This window comes from Neolamprologus brichardi, chromosome 8 (assembly GCF_056152115.1).
Source record: "Neolamprologus brichardi isolate AB-2024 chromosome 8, ASM5615211v1, whole genome shotgun sequence".
Taxonomy (NCBI): domain Eukaryota; kingdom Metazoa; phylum Chordata; class Actinopteri; order Cichliformes; family Cichlidae; genus Neolamprologus; species Neolamprologus brichardi.
Genome location: NC_142111.1, coordinates 19514345 through 19541354, shown reverse-complemented (window position 1 = coordinate 19541354; position 27010 = coordinate 19514345). Strand labels below are relative to the sequence as shown.

At 41.4% G+C, this 27010-nt stretch overlaps 2 protein-coding genes across 8 annotated transcripts; both read left to right on the top strand.

Annotated features, from left to right (window-relative positions):
• qki2 (QKI, KH domain containing, RNA binding 2) lies at positions 1-17744 on the top strand. Of its 7 annotated transcripts, none has more exons than XM_006790961.2 (9): positions 1-658; positions 3125-3273; positions 4431-4547; positions 9900-10043; positions 11250-11337; positions 11565-11849; positions 13097-13120; positions 13789-13863; positions 15790-17744. In XM_006790961.2, the coding sequence occupies exons 1-9, from the start codon at positions 517-519 to the stop codon at positions 15810-15812; spliced, it is 1047 nt and encodes a 348-aa protein (XP_006791024.1). In that variant the 5' UTR covers positions 1-516; the 3' UTR covers positions 15813-17744. The 7 variants fall into 7 exon arrangements, with proteins under 7 accessions (XP_006791024.1, XP_006791023.1, XP_035763722.1 ...); XM_006790960.2 differs by having other exon boundaries at positions 13786-13863; XM_035907829.2 differs by lacking the exon at positions 13097-13120.
• Positions 17745-22151: 4407 nt separating this feature from the next.
• On the top strand, positions 22152-27006 carry timm23a (translocase of inner mitochondrial membrane 23 homolog a (yeast)). The gene is made up of 7 exons (XM_006790967.3): positions 22152-22579; positions 22699-22757; positions 22850-22943; positions 23863-23947; positions 24038-24096; positions 24288-24398; positions 26147-27006. The coding sequence occupies exons 1-7, from the start codon at positions 22474-22476 to the stop codon at positions 26260-26262; spliced, it is 630 nt and encodes a 209-aa protein (XP_006791030.1). The 5' UTR covers positions 22152-22473; the 3' UTR covers positions 26263-27006.
• The last annotated feature ends 4 nt before the right edge of the window (positions 27007-27010 follow it).

Sequence of the window (27010 nt, the reverse complement as noted above, 5' to 3'; positions counted from 1 at the left end):
CGCAGCACGCTCCCGATAGCCCACTCGTCTCGCTGCCGTACTGTAATCATATGATAGTGAGCCGATCCCCGCTGCAGAATACCCACACACCGGCGGACATAAGCAGAGGAGCCGCGGCGGATCAGACTAGTTGATGGTAAACTTGTAACCGCCGGAGAAGTGCGCGGAGTCGGGCAAAGTGTCAAACCGAGCTGAACTCTCTCCCCGTACAGGAACTTTTTCAAACTCTGGAGAGTCGGGCAGAGGGGGGAACCGTGTGGAAGAAGACAGGGCTCGCATACGAGACATTAACCGAGGGACAGTCGATTTTACAGGAGTTGAGAGTTGAATTTTCTCAGTAGGTGGAGAAGCGGTCAGCGGGTCGCGCTCGGCGGAGTCCTCTGGGATCCTCGCATCGCTTTTCGGGGCGTGTGTTTCTCCCCCCCCAAAAAAAATAATAAATAAGAAAAAAAGAAAATAAACCCTTCATCAAGTTTTCCCTGCTCGCTAGGTCACTTTATTGCTTAATCAAAAGCCATGGTTGGGGAGACAGAGGTGAAGGAGAGACCCAAGTCCAACCCGGACTATCTAATGCAGCTGATGAACGACCGGAAGGTGATGAGTTCCCTGCCCAACTTCAGCGGCATCTTCACGCATCTGGAGCGGCTGCTGGATGAAGGTAACCCCCGCATGTGTTTGAAGCTTTGAACTGTGTAGCCACTTGTCACACTACAGGGGGAGATGAGGCCATCTTCTCTCTCTGTCTCTCGTCCAGTTTAGTGGTCAGTGTTCATAAAACGTGGCCGTTATCGACTGACTTTATTGAATTAGTCATTAACTGAAGGAATTCCTCAGTGGCTCCTCAGAAACGTAACAGCAGTGTTACCCACATCACACAGTGGTAAATTATCCTGCTCACAGTACAATAAGACTGTTTGGATATCAAAACATTTGCCGAGCTGTGAGTGTAAACCCACATTCTTGGCTTCAAATTGTGGATGTAGGGGATGTGTTTGTTGCATGAAGTCACATTTTAATTTGTTGAGAGAAGCAAAGCTCTCTCTCTCCCTTTCTCTCTCTTTCTCTCTCTCTTTCTCACACACACACACATTCACAGAGGGGCAGTTGGTGATGGGAACAAACAGACAGTTGTTAGTCTTTCCCAGTGACCTAATGCGCAGGCTTGTGTGAATGCTTGAGCCCATCCCTGAGCAGGAACGAGACTCTGTCACTGTGCAAAATATTTGATATCTGTAACTGGCTGCTTACACACCCTGAAGTCATGCTTTCTGCACAGATGATCAATGCACCTGATTAGTTGTACTTGTTGATATGCAAGATAAAAGAGAGGAGTCTCAAAGAGACACAGCTCAAATGTCTCTAGTTGCTACCAGCGATCAAGGCCTGTTTTTGCTGCGGTTGCTGCACATCAGGATCACAGAGGTCCCGACTTTGCGCTCTGTGACAAGTCTCATGACGCAGCAAGGTTGTTCTCATATCAGACGACCTCTACAGCTCGGTAAAGAGGTCGAGTTAACATCTCTGGTTGTGTTCGTGTTAAGGACTGACAGCTGAGCGTATTCGTCCCTCAGTGGCGATAATGTGACACCCATGGTTAGCATGAAAGACATTGTGCCATTCCCATTTTTGAGGCTGCCTGTGTCTTCTGCTTGAGTTATGTAGGCAAGCTGCTCAGACGTAAGGCCTCTATATCAGAAAAAAAAAGTTTATGCAAGGCATTGTCAGGCTACATGACTCCTCCAAGGCTGCACTCTTGCCCAGTCTATATATAAAGTCCTATGACAGGCTGAAGTGTTAAGATAAGGCCTGCTGCAGCTCCCTGCTTTGTCTTTTTCTTCTTGGACTTTCTTGTTCTTCTTTCACTTCTCATTTTCCTCGAGCTACTTTTAACTCAAGTGTGACAAAAGCCGTGTTTGTCTGCACAGATTTGTTTGTGTGCTTGCTTTAATAGTCACTTCTGTCCAATAGGTTAGAATTGGTCATTAGGGGATCATCGGTGTCACTGCGGCAGTGGCTGTAATTATAGCGTCCTACTGTAGTTATTACGGTCAGACTTATCACTCTCAGAGCAGGGAGACGTGCCTGTCAGCGTGCTTAGGTCAGATGATATTTGCGCCTCAAGGCAGTTATTCTGCCGTGTGTGTGTAAGTGTGTTTGTCAGTGTGTGAGTTCAAACCAGGGGTCTGTGTGTATGTGTCACATATGTGTTTGTCTGCTCCAGTACCAGTTATTATTGTGCTAGTGTGTCATTACAAAGGCATCAGAGGCTAGCACTGGTCATCGAGACAGCACTAAACAAACACACAGGCAGACAAACATAGTCTGATTTATAACGGTGCTTCTGTAGCAAACCTGAGCCACAGATTTGACCTTTTAAGAAATAAATTTTTACACTTAAGTCAGCTGTTCTGGTGTTTCAGTGACTGCGTATGCTAATATGTTTTATAGTCTCTTCTGATGTTTCGTCGAGCTGAAACGTTTCAGGAAATCATTCGGGATCTATTTTTAAAGTTCATTTTAAAGCCAAATTCATTGATTGTAACTTATCCGAGTGTCTCTCTGGGCTGATATTTGGACAAAACAAGATATTCGTACACAAAAAAATGCTGATAAGTGAAAAAAGCGATTACAGATTAAAATGCTTGCTAATACTAGTATTAATACTAATACTTACTCATATTGCTTTATAAGATACCTTTTCATTATTTGCTGCTGAACGACTGCCCTGCACAGGACCCTCATTGGCTGGTAGGTCACTAAGACCCCCAGTAACTTCTGTTTTTCACTCGCATTATTTACACAGCGATCTGATCTATAGTTGTGTGTCTGTGTGTGTGTGTGTCACACAGAAAGAAATAGACAGGAGGCTGTCAGAAATGGAGGACACCTTATTGCAAAGCATTCAGATTTTACATTGTGGTGCAGAATGCTTGTCTCCCGCCTGTTTGTCTCTCAGAGCTTCCTTTAATTCTGGCGATGGTGAGTCATCGTCCTAAGAAACGGACAGAAGAGAAGAAAGAAATGTGAAACTTGCTGTCCCCCTCCTCCATGGACAGACTTTCATAGTTGTCTTCAGTTCACTTTACACAACTTAACTCCTCCTTTCTCTCCCCCCTCCCCAAAGAAATTGGCAGGGTACGCAAAGACATGTACAACGACACGCTGAACGGCGGCATGTTCAACGGGCGGGACATGGAGGAGCTTCCCGAAGCTGTCGGTCCCGTGGCTCAGCTGCAGGAGAAGCTCTACGTGCCTGTCAAAGAGTACCCAGACGTGAGTGGGCAAATCAGTGACCTTTGACCTTTCTGTTTACTTTTCACTGTTGTCGCTTTATCTCTTCTTAGTTGCAGAAAGGCTGTCGGAAAATCAGCGTGGCTCCTGATCACAGGGACATTTTGATTTAGATTTCATCTAAAAGCTGATTTCATTCTGAGATCATCTTTGTCTACACCCAGTGATGTAATCTGAACTTAAAATAGATCAATAACGAACCATAGCCAGTGGGTCCAATGGCATATAAATGAATGATTTGCAGGAATATCTCGGTTTGTTTACTCCAAAAGCCAATATTGTGATGTAAATCTCCCCACTGTGACGCTGTTTTCACCTTTAGGTTTATACCATAAATATTTACAGGAGCTCAAAACAGTGGATTAAGATTTTCCACCAAATATAAAGACAAGTGCACGGCAGCGAAGAGACTTTACCATCCAGCACATCCCTGCTCACGCCAAGTACAGCTAAGCACTTCAATATGAGTTATGCTGATCCAGATTGAACGACTCACATGATTTTCTCCACGCATCAGCTCGCCAATCACCAAATACAATGACAGGCTGTCCTCGCTCACATGACAAGAGACTAACAGGACACATGCAGGACTACATTGGAAAATGGTTGAGATCAGGGTTAAATTTAGAGAGGAGTGTGCACACAAACCTGGATTTGTGTGAGTGTAGGTGAAAGTCGAGGGTGACCTTAGAGGTTGGAATATGTTGCAGCCATTACTCAAGTTAACTTCTGGTTAAATTGGGGGGAAGAAAAGGTGGAAGAAGCTGGACAGCTGTTATCAGACAAGCGGATAAAGACAGAGCAATAGGGAATAGTGGCAGAAAAAAAAAAGAGACGCACACACACAAACACACACAGGGGGGCAGCTGTCCAGTTAATCACTCAGTCTTAGTGACAGATAAGGTTAAGAGAACGTCGCTATCCTGTCATGCCACGAGCACCAGCCAGCACCCATATAATGAGCTATTTTTGTCTCTCTTAGTAACACAAACACATCGCAGATGCACAAACCTCAAAGGCACACTCGCTCGTACAAATACTGGCACATAGTAAAAAACACAGTTTTGGCTTGCAGTGCGCAGCAAATCATTTCTTCCTTCAGCTCTGTTTATATCTGTGTGTTTCGCTCTTTTGCGCAGTTCAACTTTGTTGGGAGGATCTTGGGCCCACGTGGACTGACGGCCAAGCAACTGGAGGCGGAAACCGGCTGCAAGATTATGGTGCGAGGAAAGGGCTCCATGAGAGACAAGAAGAAGGTAAACGCACCAAGTAACGCTGAAGATACGTGTGTTTTATCATCACATTTAGGACTGTTTTCATACATCTTCACGTTATCTTTTTAAAAAGTGAGTCTGCTGTACTTTTCTCCATTTTCAGTCATCTCTATGCAGGCCACAGGTTCAATGATGGGGTTAATTTTAATAGGTTATACCATTGCACCAAAAATGCAACTGCTTGGTTGGTTTCTCTTCTTTGATCTGTGAAATTCTAACTCTAGTTGCGACCTTTGAAGCTCCAACCACCTGCTGATCAAACCTTCTGTTTCTGAGGGGCAGCCAATGAGAAGAAGGCTAGCTAAAAGGAGCATAGCCTTAAAGGGAGAAGAGTTAATGCAGAAGATGACCTGAAGGGTCTACATAAATAGTTAGTATAAGAAGGATTATTTTGCATGGTGAATCAGGCAAAGCTACTCTACTAGAATCTGACAGCATGGAGGTGGAATGAGCAAATATATTTTGGGAAATATGAATTTGAAAGACTATTGATGAAGGGAACTGGTTTAGAATGATTGCACCCCCAATCTTTCCACCTCAGATCCATTGTTCACTATGTTTTTTTTACATATTAAAGAAAATGATATAACCTTTTAACAAGTGGGGCCCAGGTAGGTGGATTTTGTTGCCTCGGGGCATTGCAAAGCTGGCTGTTTTCCTCTCTTTTCAGTCTGCAGCCAATCTAAGCTTTTAGCTGTGGCAGTGATAGTATTCTCTTCATGTAACTCTGGAAGAAATCAAATCAAAGTGTAATAGTGTTTCATGGCAGGTTTACATTCCTTTTAGCTTGAAAGTCGACTTGGAGAAACTCTGGCTGAGGCAAGACATTACTGTCAAAGCTTCATTTTTGGTGTGTTTCCTATAGATCTTAGTTGAGATGACTCTGAAAAGCCTTTACGCTCCTCCAGAGATTTCAAAACTGCTAAGACTTGCTTTGTAACTTGTTAACAGTACCTGTGATTTGGAGAAACAATGTTTTAACCCACCACACACTGAAACATGGCTTAAAATTGTAGAAATCTATATGATATATAAGCTGAGCGAATCATCAAGCATATGGAAAAGAAATAGAAAAAACTTGCATCAGATGTGGCCTACTTCATATAGCGAATCGTATAAGGCTTATATGATTTACTCATGACAGTGTCCACTTTCATATATTGTTTTAGTAAGTATCCAAAACATACAAGTTTCATTTATATAATTTTTCTAGGGATCTCATATCTGTTTTCACTCTTGTATGCTTTTCATACAAGTTTCACACAAGACAGATACAAACTTTATAAGATTTATATATATCTTTTCCATGTGGGTCTATAAAATTCTAGATGAAAAATGTTTATATTAGTAAGTGTAATTTAAAAAAAAAGATGTTATTTTGTGGTTTAGACGATCTTAGTGTCTAACCTTTAACTAGTAGCTTAATTTTATCCATGTTCAGCAGCATGCACGATTAGCTTCTATGTTCAGGACATCGGGGACGTGTGATAGATATAGAGAGCGAGGCTGAAGTGGACGAAGAGTGACGGGTTTTTCCAGGCCCAGAATGGGACTTCTGAGGTCGTGGAGGGGGGTGGGGGGGAGAGACAACAATATACGCACATGTGGTTCATGCACAGGAGAAACAATGAGTCTTTTTTCCTTCACTTCATGTTTTATTTGCATGTAAAACTCCAAATTAAAAAAACCCAAATTTCCCCTATGCAGGAAAAACCCTGACAGAGAGCAATTAGATGTAACAGTTTTGCAAATCCCGGGGCCTTACTGGGTGAAATGGTTCAACTGACGCATAGTTATGCATGACTTTTTGACCACTCTGCCACATCTAACCAGAAACACAGTTTAATGTTTCTCCGAGACCATGATAGTTGTCATCCTAACAAGCCGACGTGCACGCAGAAGCAGACCATGCATCCCACGATGGGTCAAAGAGCTGAAAGACAGAAAGAAGGGCGGATAGATAAATAAAATGTAGGTTATATATAATTTTATAGCTAATTGGAAAAGGCAGTGAGTTGAGATGAGTTGGCTCAGAAACTGAGAGACAGATTAAGTGGGAGCAAATCTATCTATCTATCTATCTATCTATCTATCTATCTATCTGTCTGTCTGTCTGTCTGTCTATCTGTCTGTCTGTCTGTCTGTTCCTTCTCTCAAACTGAGTTTTGCTGCTCCGTTTTTCTTTCCTGTCCTGGTGTTCGGTCCATCTGTCCTCCCTTCCTCTCCCCTGGTGTCTGCTGTTGGACGGAGTCGGCTCAAGCTTTCCAAACGGCAGGTGGAGCAAGTCCAGCACTCCACCCCCCTCCCCTCTCACTCTCTCTCTATCTCTATCTCCAGAACATTCCCTACCCTGCACGCCCCTCAGTCAGAGACTCACACATACAGAAACACACAGAGACAGAGAGGGAAGGAAAACAGAGACACAGTGGGAGGCAACTGGGGGAGAAGGGAGAAAGATGTTGACTTTTAGTGCTCTTCAGAAATGATACATCTCACTTGACAAAACAGCCACAGAGGACACAATCTGCCGGAATGCCACACTGAGATCTCGGAATCTCTGTTTTAACTGTAGCTGTACCTCGCAGTTAATTTTCACTGGGAAAATAGTCTATTTATAATTTGTAATATCTGGCAGTCAATTCTGAAAAACAAAATTACGATTCTGCTGTCGCGTTAGAAGTTGTGTGAAGCTTCACTCAGAGGATTAGCTCTGAAGGACAAGCTTGCTCATTCTTTCCTCGGAGTTAGATGATGAGATTGCTATCACTTTCATTTCTGTATAACAAATTTGAAACTGTAGAGGGTTCACTTATCTTGGCATGAAGACTGAAAGGAAAGAAGCAAGCCTGGAAACTAAACTGTGCATAGTCAAGAAATGTTTCCTCACATAAGCCACGAATTTGCCATTTTGTCAAACGTTTGTTGTTTGGTTCGTTACTCGGCGGATTTTGTTATTCTAGGCTCGACCCAGATCGCTTGTTTCCCTCCCCTTGCACTACACTGCGAGTGTCGTGTCTGCTTGTTTATTCAAGTTGCCGCAAACAATGTGCAGCTCCTCTATGCACCGCTGTGCTCGAAGCTAAGGCTAACATCAACAACAACAATGGCAAACCAAAGCATTTGAAAAAGGGAAATTTGTACTGACAGAGTTGCTGGAGGAAAAGTTGTAGGCAAAGCTGCAGCGGTTGATGCTGGGGGCGGACGTGAATTTCCACAGCAGTCCCATTCACATGTTGTTTTATTTAGTTGAAAACCAAGAATGTTCCTGTCAGACATGAGTGGAAAAGATCTCTGGTGAACCATGAATGCCTAAGAAAAATCTGAAACCTTTGCTCAGATATTTTAGTCTAGACCAAGGGTATCAAACATGCAGCCCGAGGGCCAGAAGCAGTCCATCAAAGGATCTAATTTGGTCCAATAGGTGGATTTGCAAAGTCTGAAAATAGTTGGAAGTTCAGCAAAGAGACTTACTACACAGGAGAAGGAACCTGCTGTGTGAAAGTAAAAAGTATATGTATCTGCAAATAAGTTGTGTAAATCTTAAAAAGTACACTAGTATTGTTGCAAGTGAAGAGTTTGTGGCTTTCCACTGTAATCTCTTAATTTCTAATCCACACAGAGTGAGTATAGACTTACATGTGGAGTTGAAGTGAAATCGCACCTTGTCTTATGAAATCTCATGCTGCTCATCATCCATTTTCTAAATGGATCACTTATTAAATGTGAAAATTATTTACCAAGATCTATATCTTGCTTTGTCTGGCAGATTTTTAAAAGAATGGGGTCAGCGTTCAGCTTTCAGGAGGAAATCTCCAGAATGTACTTATTTACATCACTAAAGAAAGAGAAAACTTTGGAGTGTCAGAGTTCTGGTATTTTCTTTTAATAAATAAAGTTTTAATGTAATGTTTTTACTAGTATGGCTGACCGAATCACCCAACAGATTTTGCCAACCCAGTTGTCCATGTGAGGCTGACGATAACAAACTTATTCCCAAACAGACTTTCTTCAAATTGCTTGAATTACATGACAGAAAATTGTAATTCACCGTTTTCAGTTACATGACTGGCGCCTGTTCCAACATACTGGACACACTCCATTAAACTCCAACACAAGCCTGTTGGTTTTTCCATCTGTTGTAAGCCATAAATATTTAGATGATCTTCCCAAAAAATAAAAGATGTATAAACAAACTGCAAGTTTTGGGTACCTGCTATCCATATACTGCATCTGTCACAGCATTTCACTAAAAGCTGTGAAGTCTGTGCCAGAGCTCAGCATTTGAAGTGTTTTACATATGTGTTGTGGGTTATACCTTCTCTTGGAAGAACAGCAGTTTTACGTACAGTTTATTCAATCTGAGCCAACATTTATGACATTTGGGGGATGAGACAGGAAAAGGACTTGTTCCTTGTCAAAGCAATAGTAAGGACTAGTTAAGGGAAGCATGTCATCTAACATGGATTCCTTGGTTGTTGTTAGATTGAGAATCATTGTTCTGGGGCATTAAAAACAAGGCAGTAACATTTTGAAAAGGTTACATGACGTTTTTTAATCAAAACCTATGTCTGATGTCGGTTTTAATGACCCACCATTGACAGAGTTGCTGTGAACATGGCCGAATCAATTGGTTTGCATAGCTGCACTCTGCTCTTCCCTATCAGTTGCGAAAAAACCGAGTAGCTCATTAGTGCATCCGAAAAACCGGCTATCGGGCATTTAGGCAAAACAAAGCTGGTAAACAAAATAACTCGGGCAAAGAAAGCTTTGTGTGTGGCCTCCAGGTGGGCCCTTGTATAATGATGTGTCACATGAAAACTATGAATTATCTGAAACACACAAAAGCAGATAATGGAGCTATTTGGAACACAGATGCGTCCAAAACATGTGTGAAACCGACAAATGCAAGTGGTTGGCGTTTTACTTGACAACGACTTCATAAGCGTTGATTTATTAGTCATTTCATTATCAGTTTTAACGAAGTGACAGAGCAGGGAGAAGGGAAGAAAGGAGGTGTTAAAGACAAAAGAGATTTAGGGAGATGTTACACAAAAACTCGAGAGTGCAAAACCTTCAGCTCAGTTCAATGCAACACCAATCTTGTGTAACCACTGAAGAACGGCACGTTGTTCCACGAGTTTGATACGCCTCCCGAGTTGCATTAGACAACCTTGAGCCTTGTGTGTAGTTTGAGGGCGAACCAGAACCAGAGCCAAAGAAGAAAGAAAAGTGAAAATCCTGTTCCCTCTCCGTAGCAAAAGGACCGAGGTTGTGTGTGGCGCATTTAAAAAAGAGCTTTTTTTTTTTTTTTCCTAAACTGTTTGTGTGTTTCAGGAGGAGATGAACCGAGGGAAGCCCAACTGGGAGCACCTCAGCGAGGACCTCCATGTCCTGATCACAGTGGAGGACACACACAACCGCGCCAAGATCAAACTCCAGCGGGCCATCAACGAGGTCAAGAAACTTCTCGTGCCCGCTGTGAGTATCAGTATAGCGTTTTACGTACAGAACCGAGGGGAAAACTGTGTGACTGGATCAGAGTTCGCTGTGTTGGTATGCATGGAAGGGGGAAGGGGGATTGTCAGACCAAAAGTGTGTGTGTATATGTGTGTGTTTGTGCATTTTTTTGTGTGTGTCTCTGTGTGTATGAGAGAGTATGTGTAAAGGGTTAGGGTAATTAGGGAACACGCATAAAGGGGTTTCCATGGAAACCCCGGGTTGTTTGAAAGGCTGAGGGAATGAATGGAGAGTCTGTTCACTCGTTCTCCCCACTCCATCACTGCTTTCACTCGTTCACAACTCACTTCATTCCCAACTACTGGCTACAGTATTCCTTTTTCTCCATGTTTTTTCTTTTTTTTTTTTTGTCCACACAAGAGAACATTTTGATTGCACTCCTCAACATTTCTCACATTCCCCAGCCCACCTACTGCCCCCCTACAGACTCACATAAACGTACACAGTGATCACACTGGAACATTGCGCACACACGGGCATATAGACACAGGGACACACACAGCAATACTCTAAATTATCCCGTGTTTGACACATAACCACAAAGGCACATATTTCGAAATCACAAAGCCCTTCCTTTTTCATCTCTGCATTATTTGCAACAATAGAAACAGATTGAAAAGCCCAGCGGGAGGGGGGGGGGTCTATTGCAGCAATCAGCCGTCACTTCCCGTTCAGTTCACAGCACGGTACACGCCAGCCCTCAGCTTTAAAGTATGTGAGGAGTGTGTGAAGGCAGTCAGGAGCTAAAACACCTGTTGATCTATGGTTGTGCATGTATGTGTGTTTGTGTGCAGGATAACGTCAGTGATATGTGTTAGTTTAACCCAGCTGACCTTCCTCTCGAAATGTAAATCAGTCAAGCTTTTCACCACGCTGTAACTAGAGCTAAGAAGCTAGCGTCGCTGACACTGAATACGTCTTGTGTGGTGGGGCGGCTATGTTCAAGGTCTGCTCGGCTTCGTCACAGGCAGTGTTTAAGATCCCCGACGTTTTTCCCTTTAGAAAACATTTAAATTCATTTTGCTAATTAGTTTCACCATACTGTAAGTTTTGCTGACTTCTTGAAGGGAATCTGACAAAAGTTCATTCATTTGCTTGTGAACTGGTCAGTGACAGTCATGGCTAAGGAAGCTGATTGTGCTGCTCTGCTTGGATGTGTTGGTGTAGGCTGAGGGGGAGGACAACCTGAAGAAAATGCAGCTGATGGAGCTGGCCATTCTCAATGGGACCTACAGAGACGCCAATGTCAAGACGCGTAAGGATGACATCATAGATACATGTGGAGGAGGGTTGGTGGGTGACAAAGGAAGGGTCTTGGTACAGGAGTCCACTGTATATATGAACAATGCCTCTGTTTCTCCTTTTAAATAGACTGTTTGTTCTCCCTTCTTCTTCTCTGTCTATTGTATGTGCACTTTGTGTGCGCTCACATGTGGGTGTGTGCTCAGATTTTTCATTATTGTATGTTTGTGTGCTTTACAGCCACCGCTGCCTTTCCTCTAGCGACCCCTCAGGCGCCTCGGATCATCACAGGCCCGACGCCCGTCCTGCCCCCCACCCTGCGCAACCCCGCCCCTGTCACCACACCTACACTCATGCCTCTGATCCGTCAGATCCAGAGCTCCACTCTCGTGCCGGGAGCCAATCCACATCCGGCGCTGGTGCAGCAAGGGCCCGAATCTGGAATCATCTACACGCCCTATGAGTATCCCTACACACTCACGCCCTCCATATTGGAATACCCGATTGACTCAACTGGAGTATTAGGTATATAAAAATGGAAAGTCCTGCACTGTCATGCGTAGTCAATGGATGTATTATGAGAACTGGATACTGGACTCCAATAAAAGTTTCTTACCAAACATTAGAAAAGAAAATCCTTCCGTAAGGGTTTCTTTTCCTTGCCCTTTCCATTTACCCCCAAAATTTCACACTGAAATACTGAACAGGGCCACAGCAAAGTTCTGCACTAGCATCACCAAACCTACATCTATAGGTTTGTGGTTAGCAGAGTCATATAAAAGTGCACATTATTATTTTACTACATTTAATTTAAAGATAAGATTATCACAGTGTAGCTCATCGTGCAGTGCTGTCAGAGGTGCTGCTTGGGGCTCCCGGCCCCAGGGCTGACGAACTTTAAACTACAGCAATGGAAATGTGCATCCTTTATGATGACAGTAGGAGAGACCTGACCTCCCTAACAGGGCCTCTCCTGACTCCACTCACTCCCCTTCTACTGTGGCACGCATGAATCTGTTTAAACAACCCTACTAACGACTCAACGAAAGTGTCCCTCAGGATATAATGCTAATTGCTAGTTTAGCTTTAACGCTGGTTAACGGACACTTAAATAACATAACTTCCTCAAGCATCAAATAATTTGTTTTGTTTACTTTGATGTTTGCCATTTGTTATCGTAGCTAGCAGAGCAGCCTGGTGTGTCCAGATCTGCTGGCCATGACGTGACAGTTGAATGTGAGTTGGGAAGTCTGTTTACAATTTACTTGTTAATGTAGCCTGCAGGCTAGATGAACGTAGAAGCTAATAGTTACAGTATTAAAACGTCATAATCAGTCAGCTTGGTGCTGTTGCAAAAATAAAAATTAGATTAATGTGTTACCTGTTTGTTTTACAGGACTGCTGTTGGTATTGTATCAGATTATTTAGTTGGAGGGGCCCTGTTGTGAAATTTTGTCCAAGGGCTAAAAAGATTCTATAATCGCCACTGGACACTATCACCATACAGTTACAATACAGCAATTGTACCAATCTTGATGCATTTCAAGGCAGTTAACTACGATAAATCATGATAACTGTGTTTCTAAACACTTTTAAAAGATAAAAAGCAGGAAAAAATGATTTATTCACTGCATTTTAGCGACAAAGTTTTCAGTTTAACTTAATTAAAGGGCCCAGTTTGCCACAGGGACAAATTGGCTACCATATCCAGCTCTTGTAATACATCCACAGCATATATAGATGCATGCAGAAGCTCATTGCTGGGCTAACAGTCCCTTCTCCCTGTGTTTTTGCAGGTATGGCTTTCCCAACCAAAGGCTAAGCGATAGCAACCCTTCCTAGCACACACACGGACTGGCTTGCAGAGACCCCTCCTCCCCTTTCCTCCTCCTCTCCCTCCCATCCTCCTACACACTTATCCCACAGAGCAAACATGCAAAGTTTGCTTATACTTTAGGATGACAGATTCCTCAACAGTCATTATGTAGTCAAGTGTCCATTCCTGTTAATTTCCTCTTTGTATTAGCACACTAGTGTTGTGGTGTGACAGCTATTTAACTTTTTTTAATAGTTCAGCTTCCGCTTGTAATTTTTTAACCTATTTTAGTGAACCCATAGATATTTTAGAGCTGCTGTTTGTGATTTAACCTATGTTAAAGCTTATTTTGATCACAGAGCTATATAGAGTGACTTTGCTTACAGCTGATGTTGAATCTACTAGTGAAGCTTAATGAGAAATTAGTGGTTTGGTTTAATATTTTCTTTAGAGAACAGAAGACCACAAAACAACAAAAGATTCTCTCTCTTAGAAGCGAGATGTGTTTGACTTATTTTCACCCTCAGCCTTGAACACTTTGTAAATTCCTGGTTTCACTGATGTTGGTGCCATGGGTGGACTGTCTGATGTCTTTCTGATGAGTAACCTTCTGTGTTCTGTTTTGGCGATGCCAATGGCTGTTAGCAGGTGCCATGACCACTAAGGTACGACGCCACGACAAGAGAATCCATCCTTACCAAAGGGTAGTGACCACAGACAGAGGTTAGTTAGCTCACCAGCCACTTTATGTGTATGTGTATCTGTATGTGTGAGTGTTAGCGTGTGTGCATGCAGACCAATGGACCAATTTCAGTTTACATGTGTCTGTAATACGGCATGCCTAAATAAGAAGTAACTGTATCAGGCGAAAAGGTCACAATGTGAAACAGTATTTGTTGCAGTGAAAGTGAAATAAGTGAGCGGATTGGGAGGAACCATGTTAGGGGTGATGGCTGCAGCGGTTATCTGTGCTCGCCTGTTAACTTAAACTGGATGGCTCTCAGGCCGGGAACCTCTCAATTAGAATGGATCGTTCCATTCATGTGACTCGGTCCTTGTGACTCTGGATTCGGAGTCCTCTCTCAGAAACTTTTATTTTTTTTTTTTGTTGTTGTTGTTTATCTCTTCAGTACTACTTTTGACCCTGCAAATACTGTGGGAAACATATTTATACCCAACTTCATTCCACTAGATTCCACAGATATTTTTTTATTACTGATGAAATCCTGTGTTACGCCCACTTACTACATGACACTTAAACGGATTGTCTTTCTTCTAAAGATCTTTCAATTCATGGCGATCTTTAGTTTTTACTACTAAAACACAGCGTGTGATAACTACTGAAGTCTGTGTTACAAGCTCTTTTGTACGAAATACTGTTGTTTGTGGTCTTATCGGTCGCCCACTGGACTTTATCATTGGGGCTGTTTACATCTTTCATTTATTTCCTAGCCAGAGTGGTGCTGTTACCATGTATTTAGCTGCAAAATAAATTTGTATATAGGGATTTTAAGTAAGGATTTAAGTGCTTATATAAAGCTTATGGAACAAGATCGCTTGGAAATACTTGTAGTTTGTTTTTGTTTTTTTTTAGTTTGTAAATTTTTATTTTTGTTTTTATGGTATGCTTTTTATAGATGAAGTGTCTCCATGTAAAACTTTATTCAAAGTGTGTAGCTACTACTGTTTTAGTCACCGCGAAGGTGGCAATGAAGGCAGTGTTTTGCTCTGTGTATTTAAGATGAGGTGACCTTCTCGATTCACGGGCCTCGTGACTGTTTTATGCAATAGAAATGGACTTAGCTAGCTACAATATATGTGTGTGTGAGCGGTGGCGCTCTTGTTGTACACAATGGACAAAAAAACACTAAAAGGCAATAAAGATGACTATTGAAAAAAAACAACATCTCTAAGGAAAACCAAAGCCTCTAAATTCTTGCAGATAGACTTGTCTATTGTGAAACTGTTTCTTAAGTCCCTCTAAAATCACCATCTCTTAACCTCTCATCGCTGTCTCTTACGGTGCCTCTTTGCTTACTGTAGTTTTTAGGCGCTCTTCTAATACTTCATAGCAAATGGATCAAACCATAATCAATAATCAGTTAATCACCAAGATCTTATGCCTGCTGCTAAACATGAGCTCCACTTGTGAGTAAATGAAAGTTTTTCTGAGGCCTGAGCACTTTTTTCCTTGGACATAAAGGTCACTCTCTCACCCACATGAAACCATGCCGTCTCCCTCTCTGTCCATGGTTTCACTGTCTGTCTGTGCTAGACGTAGCCCAGCTAGCATGAGTAGTATCACTATAGCAGCAGTCTCATGACAGGAGGGGCGCCTCCTAAACCTCAGCCCTGCTAACGCATTCATGAGCACATGTGAGCATTGCTAACCAGCCATTCCTTATGTCAACACCCAGAGGTTGATGTAAGTTTGCGCGAATGGTTATGCGGAGCTCATGAAGGTGTTGTGCAGCTCTTGTGTAATGCGCCTCCTGCTGTGTGACTGCAGTAGATCTGCCTTGTTGTCATCCCGACGCCACTAGCTGACACTAATCTCTCTTCTATCTTTTTTTCTTTTTATGTCCCCCCTTTTATGTGCCCTTTTTGTTTCCTTTCCACGTCTGTCCGTCTCTGTCCGTCTAACTCTAGCTGCCACGGCAACTAACCCATGACCCCTTGACCTTCTGACCTTTCCGTCCACTGATGACCCACCCATCTCTGCCCGCTGGCGCGCTCATTGGCCCGCGGCCCTGCCACTCCCCCAAGCTCAGCCAACCAGAGACCAGAACATTGGGAGCAACCCAGCTGCTTCTGTTTAACCAACCAACCAGACGACAGCGATCATGGGAATAAACCTCAGGACCCCGCCCATCACCGAGTCCTAACCCAAACTTTACCAAACGTGCCTTCTTCCGATAGCCCAAAGCCAGTCGAAATTACAACCTTAAGCAGTAGACTTTACTGAGGATCGGCCACAAACTGGTGAAGGGCTCCTAAATAACCCCCGGCTGTGCCACACTGTCTCTCTGAGCTGCCATGCCTTCAGTCCATTTGATGCAATAATAATAACATGGTAACTAAACTGATAATGGTGGTACTTATCCAGCACAGAAACCCTCCATAAATACTAAACTGACTGAGATATGTTGATGTTTTGATACATTTTTTTCCTCAGCGGGCACCTCTCTTACCTTATTCGCATTATAACATTTATAATTCATTTACAAATGCTCACGTATTGTCATGCTTTCCTTTTAAAAAGACGGTTCCAGATATGCATTTGACAGGTCAGATACTGCACAGCACGTACTGTCAAAAATGTCTCTTATTTCCTCTTGGTAACACATAAAATGCCAACGTGGAGCTTTTTAAAAAAAACTTCTTTCATTATAAAGCGACAGGTGCTCGATGGGGAAAAAGAACAAACTGAAATCCAAAATGCCAAAGTATCTCTGAGTGTTTCCTAATAGGTAACGTGTCTTTATACTGAGACGACACATACAGGACGAATGCCAAGCCTGTGCAGTATGAATACACACATAAAGGGGAGGGAAGGTTGAACTCCTTTTGTCAAATTCTCGAGGACTTACACAACGATGCCTTTTTTTTTTTCCTCCACACTACAGTATTCAGCGAGCTTGAACAACAGTGCCTTTATTTATTGAGAGCGATGGAACAATGTTACACCTAAATCTTTGACTATGGCATCATGGCATTGTGCCCAGCTTGGTATTATATCATCTCCATTTTTACGACTTTACATCCACGGCTCTTCTCAATTCAAATTACGGTGCCAAGAGAATAAATAAAAATAATAAAAGGTGGCTCATTTGAATTGGAAGTGCAGCGCAGTATCGAAGCTACGTCTGAAATGTTTATGCGAGGTTCGGACGCCTCCGTAGAACAGTGTTACATTTTATGTCTTTGTTTTATTGTTTCTTTCGGGTGATTGTGCTGCTGGAGATGAAGTCGTCCTTATGTCTCTGCATGTGTTTTGTTTTTTTTTCCGAGGGTGTGGTACGGTTTTACAAACACAAAAACACACGCACACACACACAAGCCAAGTGATGCCTTGATATAAGAGAAAACATGCATTCGTAACATCTGTAACAAGTTTATAATGTATTTTTATATCCTATTTTGTACGTGAAAATAACATTAAATGACCTTTTCAGATGAGAACATTATGCCTTATTATGGAGAATAATTTGATAACTATCACTATCCTTCATGTGTCATAAGTAATCATGTCACAATGTCCTGATAAACTGGAGTCTCTGATGTTCTCTGTATTAACTTGAGCCTCCTTTGCTTGCCTTCTGTGCCTTTTTGTATACTATGAGTGTGACAATTAACAGTGTAGTACAACATTAATCTACTCTTCAGTGCCAAGTGTAGGTTACTAACTGTTACCACTTCTGTGATTATTAACCTCTTTAATGGTATCTGTCTCTGCCTTTTAAAAAAAATACATGTGTGTCTAAAAAGAATTAAAATGAAAAAAGGAAGATACGTGTTGAACGATGATCTTTTAACTTTTAAAGTATTCTGAGCAGGAATAACTCTTTGTAAACGATTAAACTCATAGTTGTAAAACTAACAAACTTTGTTGCTTTTTCTCTGTAGCACTTAATTATGCAAATCAGCTTCCTTTCCGCATACTAATCACCAAACACTCCTCAGATTCACAAGGGGTGGGGAAAAAACCCAAGCTGATACTTAAAGACAAAAAGGAGGGAAAAGGGCCAAAACATGTTTTTCCCACTTCTCCTTTTTTTTTTTTCTTCCTGTGTTCTAGCTCTCTGTCTTCCTCTGTTATTTAAGTGGACATTACACACATTGATGTGTGTAATAAGAGAGAAGAAAACACCCAGCTCACCATGGTTTCTCACAGGCATGCACATGTATAACAGAAAAAAAAATAAAACCGGGGGGGTGTGGGTTTCAGGTTTGGGGGACGAGATGGCTGGGGAATTGAAGGGAAATTGATTGTGCAAGCTCGCCCTTAAACATCTGCAGAGTAAATATTCCACATGATCACGGTCCGTCCCTGAAGCCTCAGAAAACCACAGCTAATAACCCACATGCTGTGCGTCATGGTAGCTATTGCTTGTTTTCATTTAAACAGAAATTTGAGCCTGTCGACACCTGTAGTTAAGTAAAAGTTCTTTTTAAAACTGCAGATTTAAAGTTTCTCACGTGCAAAAAAAAAATCACATGAGGGTTTTTTCTGTGGTGAATGAACCCGTGGGTGGCTCATTCGCCCTCTCCCTGCCCTTCCTGCTTTCATTGTGGAGTCGGGGGGGGGGGGTTGATATTGAACTTCAGGCTTGGAGTTGAGCCTGCACTGTGGAGGCAACCCCACTGATCACAGAGAGAGAGAGAGAGAGAGGGGGGACATAATGTGACCACTGCTGACAATCCTCTGGACAGGAAGAAGCAGAGTGGAAGCACTGAGTGGACATAGCAAGAGAGAAAAAAAGAGAAGAGAGAATGTGTGTGTGTGTGTGTGGATAGAGATGGGTGGGGGTGCGTGCATGTCTGGATGGGTGTGTACTCTTGTCTTCGTTTTTCCTGTTTTCACTTGAGTTTTTGTGCTTTTTTTTATTCTTGTTCTCTGGTATGAAACACTCTTTAAGCATCTGGTAATGTATTCTGCAGTCAGCGCTCCCCATTGCCAACACTGGGGCCCAGGGCTCCCAGAGCTTACAATCAAAGTGTGTTAGCGTGTGCGTGTGTGTGTGTGTGTGAGAGAGAGAGAGAGAGAGAAAATGAGCAAAAAGTGAGAAGGAAAGACAGGTTGATTTATATTGCTATGTATGCACAGCATTCTCCACTTAATGAACAACCCCTGATTTCCTCTGCTTGGTAAATATTTGATGACTGAGCGGTGGAATGATTTTAGCTGAAATTCAGAGGACTCCTACAAGCTGCTTAAAAGTCGTATTTCAAACCCCTCTCTCTCCCTCTCTTGTCCTCTTCCCATGTAAATAAGGCCAACTCCCCCTAACTCCACACACCCTTCTGAGGCAGTTTAAAGACCCAACACTGTCTCCTTGTATCCTTGGCAACCAGCATACACTGGGGTCCTGTCGTGGCCTCTCTGTCTTTTGTGTTTGGGAGCTCAGAGAGACAGAGAGAAAGAGAGAGAGAGGGAGAGGAAGAAGAGAGGAGAGGAAGGAGACGAAAACAAGACTTACTGAAAAAGACAACAAAGATGACATCACCGCTATTTTATCCCACAACTGAAAATTTGGTTTGTAGCCCAACGGTGATGATGATTATGATGATGAGTAGCCAGAGGCACAAAATGGGTGGCAGCTCAATCTGAGAGAGAGAGAGAGAGGTGGGGGAGAGAGAGAGGCCCAGGGCTGAATGGGGCATTGTGGGAAAGACAGTGGGCACACTGGGCAGTAACACAGAGAACACTAACTCACAGATCATGCCAGAGAGTCTGAAAACACCCACACTGGGCGACAATGGCAAACTTCATCGCTCCACTTGGCCCCCTCTGAATACACACATACAATGGCAGAATCCAAATAAGATGCTCTGTTATTCGTGAAATTTAACACACTACATTCCTTCAGTGCCTCCATCCCTTTGGCCAGCAGCAGATGGCCTGGTCCGAGCTGCACTGAACGTGCACGTCATGTGTTGCACGACAGGTAGGGCACCCAGCTGGCCTGAAAGGTGTGACAGGTGTCGTGGAAGTTGTTTTACCTCCTCAGCTCTGCTTCCCTGCTTCAAGTAAATGCAAACGGCGTCATGCAAATTTAACTTGTATGTGCCACGACTGGTAACAAATTTAACTTAATCAGTTAATTAAATCAAGCCTAATTAGAGCGAGGACCGAGAAGGACCAGAACCAGCAGGTTTGACCCTCTGCAACCGGTTTCATCTGTACAGTGGGCTCTCTGCTGCCACCCTGTGCCGAATGTGAGGAATTGCACCTCTTACTCGAGAAATGTTTGCAATAAACCGAACAGGTAAGGAGTTAAAAGACAGGAAAATAAAAAACCCACAGCCTGCGTCAGCAGTAGAGCTGAATTCGTTATCTGATTGAATGACTAGTTCCAAGAAAGGTAAGACAATGAGTCTTGATGGGGATTTTTTTTTCACAATTTCACAAACTTCTGATAGAAGGATTAGATTAGAAATAAAATAAGTAAAACTTGCAGTAAATATATGAGAATTAAATAATGATTAATATATGGGGTTATCTGTTGTACATCTGATTTGTTTTATTGCACCATATGTCAAACATCTGAAAATCATCTACTTCATCTGGATGTTATCAGTTCATTCAATACATGTGAGTCTCAAACAATGAGACGTAATGGTTGGATTTTTAAGACGTTTCAGTTTTTATACCCATTAAATAAAATGAAGTGTGCCGTGAGTATTTTGTACATAAAATAATTGTTGGTATATTTGCAAATTGCTCATTAAAGCATTTTTGAAGCTGACAATGGATAGTTACTATGAAAAATCATGAAGTCAAACTTGTTTTCAAGTGCAAGAACAATATTGTATATTTACTAGTTTATACTGTATAATCATTATTAGTAGCAGAATGTTAAAACAGATTACTTGGTTGTTCCTCTTTTTCTTTTTTTTTTATTATGTTTTACCATTATTGACATTTTCATATAATTACTTTTACTTAAACGGAATATATTCTTGTACTACCAATGCAGTTTCTATCTTAAAAACATTCTATATCTGCTTTTATTATGCAAGGAATCATGAGGCTGCAGAACAATATGGATTTATCCCAGCCAATCAGCAAAGATCAGGCTATGTGACAGATAATGACATTATTGCATGCAATCAATCAGCAGTGACCTGGGGTATTTCACACCTCAGCGTTCTTTCAGGAAATTGGATTTTTCTACCCCCTACCTACTCCCACACCTGCGGTCATAGCATTGAAACTAACAGTGGTAAGTTGTTTTATTTTTTGTGGCATAAAAATGGTGGCACCTTATTTGATCATAGGCCCTGTTCACCTGAAACTAGTGCGAGCAATGGTAAGAACATTTTTTGACATACACCGGATGGATCTGTGAACCGTACTTATTTCGTATTACAGACATTTTCAGGCTATAATAATTAAATATGTGTAATTTTACTTTTTTTTTTTTAACCTTTTAGCAGTTTTTATTATACTTAAATTGCATATATTGGTGTTTATTTCCCCTGTTAGTCTTATTAATGCTAAAAACGATTTAGTAATTCAATATTTGTGATTTACTTAATTTTTATTTCATTACATGTAAGAAAAAAAACTGTACCACCAGTAGTTCTAATGTTTTTTCACTTTGTATTATATATTTAAAATTTCTGTGTCAATATTTTATCATTTCGTTTTTGGTAAATCTATTTTTTTTCTTGTTTCTTTTTGCAGTGGTCTACTTGGCTCTTGTATGGAAGCTTGCTCATTCAGTACTATGAAAGAGAATAACATAACATATTTGGGTTTATACAAAACTGTGTGAATGAACTTACATTAACTTAAACATTTGAAGAAATGTATAAATAATATGCCAAATTATCTTACTTGAGATTACAACAGCTTCACCAAGTACCATGAAGCAGTTGGGTGTGACTGGTGATATGCAGGTTTGTGTGTAAATATATACCATAATAACCACATTGTCTACTACCTTACAGTAGTTTCACAAAGTATCACAAAGCCTGTCACTGGTATATGTAATATTCTGATTCATCAGAATATTACATATATTATTATATTATATGATCTCTATAGGGTCCACAACTACCCTGCAGTCAGTTTTTTTATGCTCTGCCTGCTCCTCAAGTTTGCCCTTCAGTTAAGTCAACAGATCCCAGATCTGTTGAACTGTCGTAAAACCGTGGTTTTATTAACGACATCAGAAAGACTTTTGAGTCGACTTATCACTAATAGATACGCAGTAGTACGAACTTTTGGTGTTAAAATAAGTCTGAGCCGATTTTTTCTCTCATTTTTCACAAGTTACTGTGGGTTTTGATGACGTAACGACAGTGCAGCACCGGTCATCGCTTTACGGCGGAGCGTGTTGCTGGAGGTCAGAGGCATGACGATAACGCGAGATTGGTAATATCGAAGCAAAAAAGACGTAGTTTTCGTTCCAAAAATCCAGCAAGACCAACAAATACGACCTGTGTTGACGTTTCCTTCTGGCAGCAGTGAATTCAGGAGCTCGTCTGATACACGTTTGTCTAATAGCTTAAGGGTTTCGACATATCTTGCTAACGTTAGCCAGTCGGCTGCTGTAGCAGCTCCCTTTCAGCCTCCTGTTTAACACTCGGAACATTTATCCAAGCATGGATAACAACTCACAAGGATCAGGGGGAGTTAAAGCAGGCCTGGGGAGTCTTTTTGGAGGGGGTGCACCTCAATACTCCAACACAGAGCTCGCAGGTGTCCCACGTAAGTGTCATGTAATCTAACTGTGATGCTAGCTGCTGTTACATTACTTCAGTGTTGCTGTACTGTCATTCAGTATCTGAAAAATCAACTCAGTCGATAATTGATCGTTTACATTACAGTGACTGGAATGAGCCCTTTGTCCCCTTATCTGAACGTGGACCCACGTTATCTGGTTCAGGTAAAGCTGAGTCTGTCTCCTTTTCTTTGCTGTGAGTGAGAATGATTTGGATTTTTTTTTCCGGGCATCACTGTTTGAATCTTGTGTTTTAGGACACAGATGAATTCATCTTACCTACAGGGGCCAATAAGACAAGAGGAAGATTTGAATTGGCTTTCTTTACCATCGGAGGCTCCTGTATGACTGGTATGAAACTGCTACACTGACAAAACGGGTTTAATGCTGAATATGACTTGGAAGTACAAATTAAAGTACTGTATAGTACAGACTAAGTAGAAGTATGTTGATGTCCTTGTTTTGTCTGTCCAATTGATCTACATTTTTTCCTGTTGAGAGCGACAGCTGTGGTCAGAAGATTACATAAAGGAGGAATGATTGCACTGCATACATCTTTAATGAAATCAAGATTTAATTTATTTAGGCTCAAATATAGTATACCAACTATTATTTGGTTAGCAAGTTCCACCTGGATCAGATGCTGTTGGTTTCCATCAACAAGCTTCTGGTATAACTGTGGCTGGATATTTTTATTTATAGTTTATTTGTTGTTTCCCACATGGACCTGGCTTTTAAGCAGAGTCTGTAACTTTGGAACATATTCATGTAACATTCACGGATATGTTCATATGGGTAACTGCAAATTTAAGACGAGCTTGAAGGTTTTTGGAGCAGGGGATCTTTTATGGTTGGCACTTTCTCAGCCCATGGTAATGTAAAACTGGCTTTTACATTGAATTTGACTTTTTGACAGTGAGGCTGGTGTTTCGGTTTCCAGTTCATGGTAGGCTTGAGCCTTGGTGGTTCCTAGGTTGTTCCTGAATGTGCTAACCAATTTTCTGTCATATGAGGGTGACAGTTTTGGTCATCTTCCAGACCTTGAGCTTCAGCTATGTTTAAGAAGCAAAACAAAACAACAAAAACACAAGAGACAGACATAAAGTGTCGGCATAGAAACACAAATGCAACAAGAACACACACAGTTAATGGCATATAAATCTGTCCATGTTATTTATTAAAACCAAAGCATGATGCAGGTGGAATAGTGTGAAATAATTCTTTCACTGACCCTTTGTTGACCTGTTCTGCATCCTTGTTTGAAATGCAGGGGCGACATTTGGGGCTTTAAATGGCTTTAGAATGGGCTTGAAGGAGACCAGAGACATGGCATGGTCCAAACCACGTAACGTACAGTAAGTTTGGTTACAGAATTCAGTTTATCGAATGGTTTTACGCTTGGATTTGGGTTGCACGTTGTTCAAATGTTTATCTTCCCTCCCTAGGATTCTCAACATGGTGACAAGGCAGGGCGCTTCATGGGCCAACACTCTGGGCTCTATTGGTAAAGCTTTATTGTTACTTAAAAAAAATGATGTAGAGGTGTTACTGTAACAAGAATATCTATGAATCCCATGGTTGGAAGATCTTAGTGTTACTGATTTAAATGGTTGGATGTATTTACAGGATTTTAAGTTTTCTAAATCAGTATATAATCATACTTTAATTATTTTGTTTTTCTTTATGTCACTGCAGCCTTGCTGTATAGTGCTTTTGGTGTTGCAATAGAGAAAGCCAGAGGAGCAGAAGACGATATCAACACAGTGGCTGCTGGGACATTAACGGGGATGCTCTTTAAATCCGGCGGTTGGTGTCTTTTCCTTTTTTCTGCTTCTACTTTATATCTGGCATTAATGTATATTAATGTACCTCTGTGTGTTTTTAACCTTTTAAATATTAGTTTTTACCAATAAATGATCCAAACATTCGTTTTAGCAAATATCAGGCTCTCAGCAAGCAAAATGGCATTTACCAATGTTGGTGTTCATCAGTTATTTGTCATTTATTTTGCTCTGCAGTTTGATAAAGACTGAAAATTTCTTAGGTCCTTGTTTACGAAATGGGTGACAACATAAACAAAGTAAACGCAAACATGTATGAAACTGCTCAGTTTGTTAGGTAAGCCTTGCCAGTACAGACTTGGACCCCATTTTACTTTCAGAGCTGCCTTAATTGTTCATGGCATCGATTCAACAACGTCCTGAGATTTTGGTCCACACTGACATGATAGTATCCCACAGTTGGTGTGGATTTGTCAGCTGCACTTTCACGATGACTCACCACTTAGGTGGTCTGTTGGATTGAGATCTGGTGACTGTTGCCATTAGGGTTGTTCGATATAACGATATATATCGGATGATGATATAAAAACGTCTATCGTTTCATTTTACGCTATCGTTTGTTTCGTGGTGTCGCAAAATAAACTGTTTACGGCAATATTTTTTCATCGTTTTGATGGTCACTGTAGTGGCTATATTAATTTCTTAAAGTTCTCTCTTTCTCTTATATTTAATATAACCACACTACGGACGGACAAGCGCCTGTTTTTATGCGTTGTCGTTAGCAACAACGACGGTGACAGCATCGCGTGTCCGCTTGTTTATGTTCCACATAAACCTTTTATAATAAAGCTCAAGATCCTGTTGAGACTTTTCAAAATAAACTGAATCACGTGAAAGAGCAGATTATTTACGGATGAGAAGTAAAAAAGAGCCACCAGGTGCTAAAAAATAAACCTTAGACTAAAATGTTAGAGCAGGCTTTTCCCCGCAGCACGCCGTGTAATAAATACTCACAAAGAAAACCGCGGCCTTTACAACTTATGTCTAAAAATGTATAGTTTCATGCATCAGTTAAAACACTCGACTCCAGCTACATGACGCGCAGCTGGAAACACTTCCCGCAAGTCGAGCTGCCCGAGATTTACAGAAAATGTTACATTTTTGTCATTTATATCATTATCGGACGATAGAATTCTTATATCGGGATATGAGATTTTGGCCATATCGCATAGCCCTAGTTGCCATTCAGCTGGTGGATTAGACAGTTGCGTTAACAAGCAGGTGAACAGGTATACTAAATAAAAGGGCCAGTGAGGATGCTGGTTTAAGTTGTCAGTTAACAGACGTTTAAAATCCTATTAAAAAGATAGTTTGTTCAAAAGAATGTGTTAAATGTGACAAATACAGTGTTCATATTCTCTTATTTGAAACGCTATTAGCAGGGATTCTTTTATATTAAATCGAGGCTAAATTTTGAACCACATGTCGTAATCATTAATACTGCACTGACTTTTTCATCTTATGCTGTATAAATGTTGTGTGGGCATGTTGTGACTTACAAAGGGCAGTACAGTGAATGCGCAGGCACTGAGATTATCTTTGGAAAGCACCTAAACTTTGTGTTATTAATTTACTTTGTGCTGTTTGAAGTATTAGGTTTATCTTTGCCCACCTGGTACTTTGGCTAAGCTGAAGCAATTATTGTTTACTGTAATTAAAATGATTATTGTGATGCATGTTAAGCCGTATGACTCGCTCTGTTTGTTTTCTCAGGTGGATTAAAGGGCGTAGCCCGTGGAGGTCTGGTCGGTTTAGCCTTGTCTAGTGCTTACGCTCTCTACAACAACTGGGACCATCTCACCGGTTCTCCTTCATCGAGGCTGTACTAAACTCCCCCACACAGCTGCTTCAACATTAGGGCCAAATATTTTGAGGACACAGCCTTTAACCACAGCGCTAAAAGGCATTAGACTCTGGTCAAATGCTTTTTCTTTTTTTTCTTTTTTGTTTGATTTTTTGGTTTTTTTTTCATGGTGCGAATTGGTCGCAGTTCACTGGTTTCCCATCATAGCTGTTTTCCAGGAGCATTCTGGGAACTATGAGATGTGTCTTGGAAAAGTTTTGAACTGAATTAAAATGAAATCCAGACGTAGACCATCCAGTGAGAGTTCTCCTTTCATTTATGTTGATTCTCTGAGGTGTTCCTGTCACTGATCTGATCAGTAATGAGAGCACTCTGTGAGGATGCAGTATAAAAATATGACTTTTTGTGATGATTGTTAATGGAGCACATGTTATTACGCTAGATTTTAAACACCCATGATATTTGGGTTCAGTGAGTCAATTTGTAAGATGACTTCCAACATCTGTCGTGTTGTTTAACCCTTGGATAACAACAGATTCATGTTCTGATTCATGTTGGACTGAAAGACTCTTCTGTAATAGAAGAACAGCTCAGACCTGCAGTCAGGGGGAAGCCTTGGGGTCAGTTTACTCTTCTATTTATTGAAACGTATTGGCTTCTGGCCCACTGTGGAAGAAGAAATCACTGTAAACTGTACCTTGAAGTGCATGCTGTTAATGTGTCCATCAAACCCACTGTATTATAGATTAAAATAAAAAACAAAAACAAAGGAG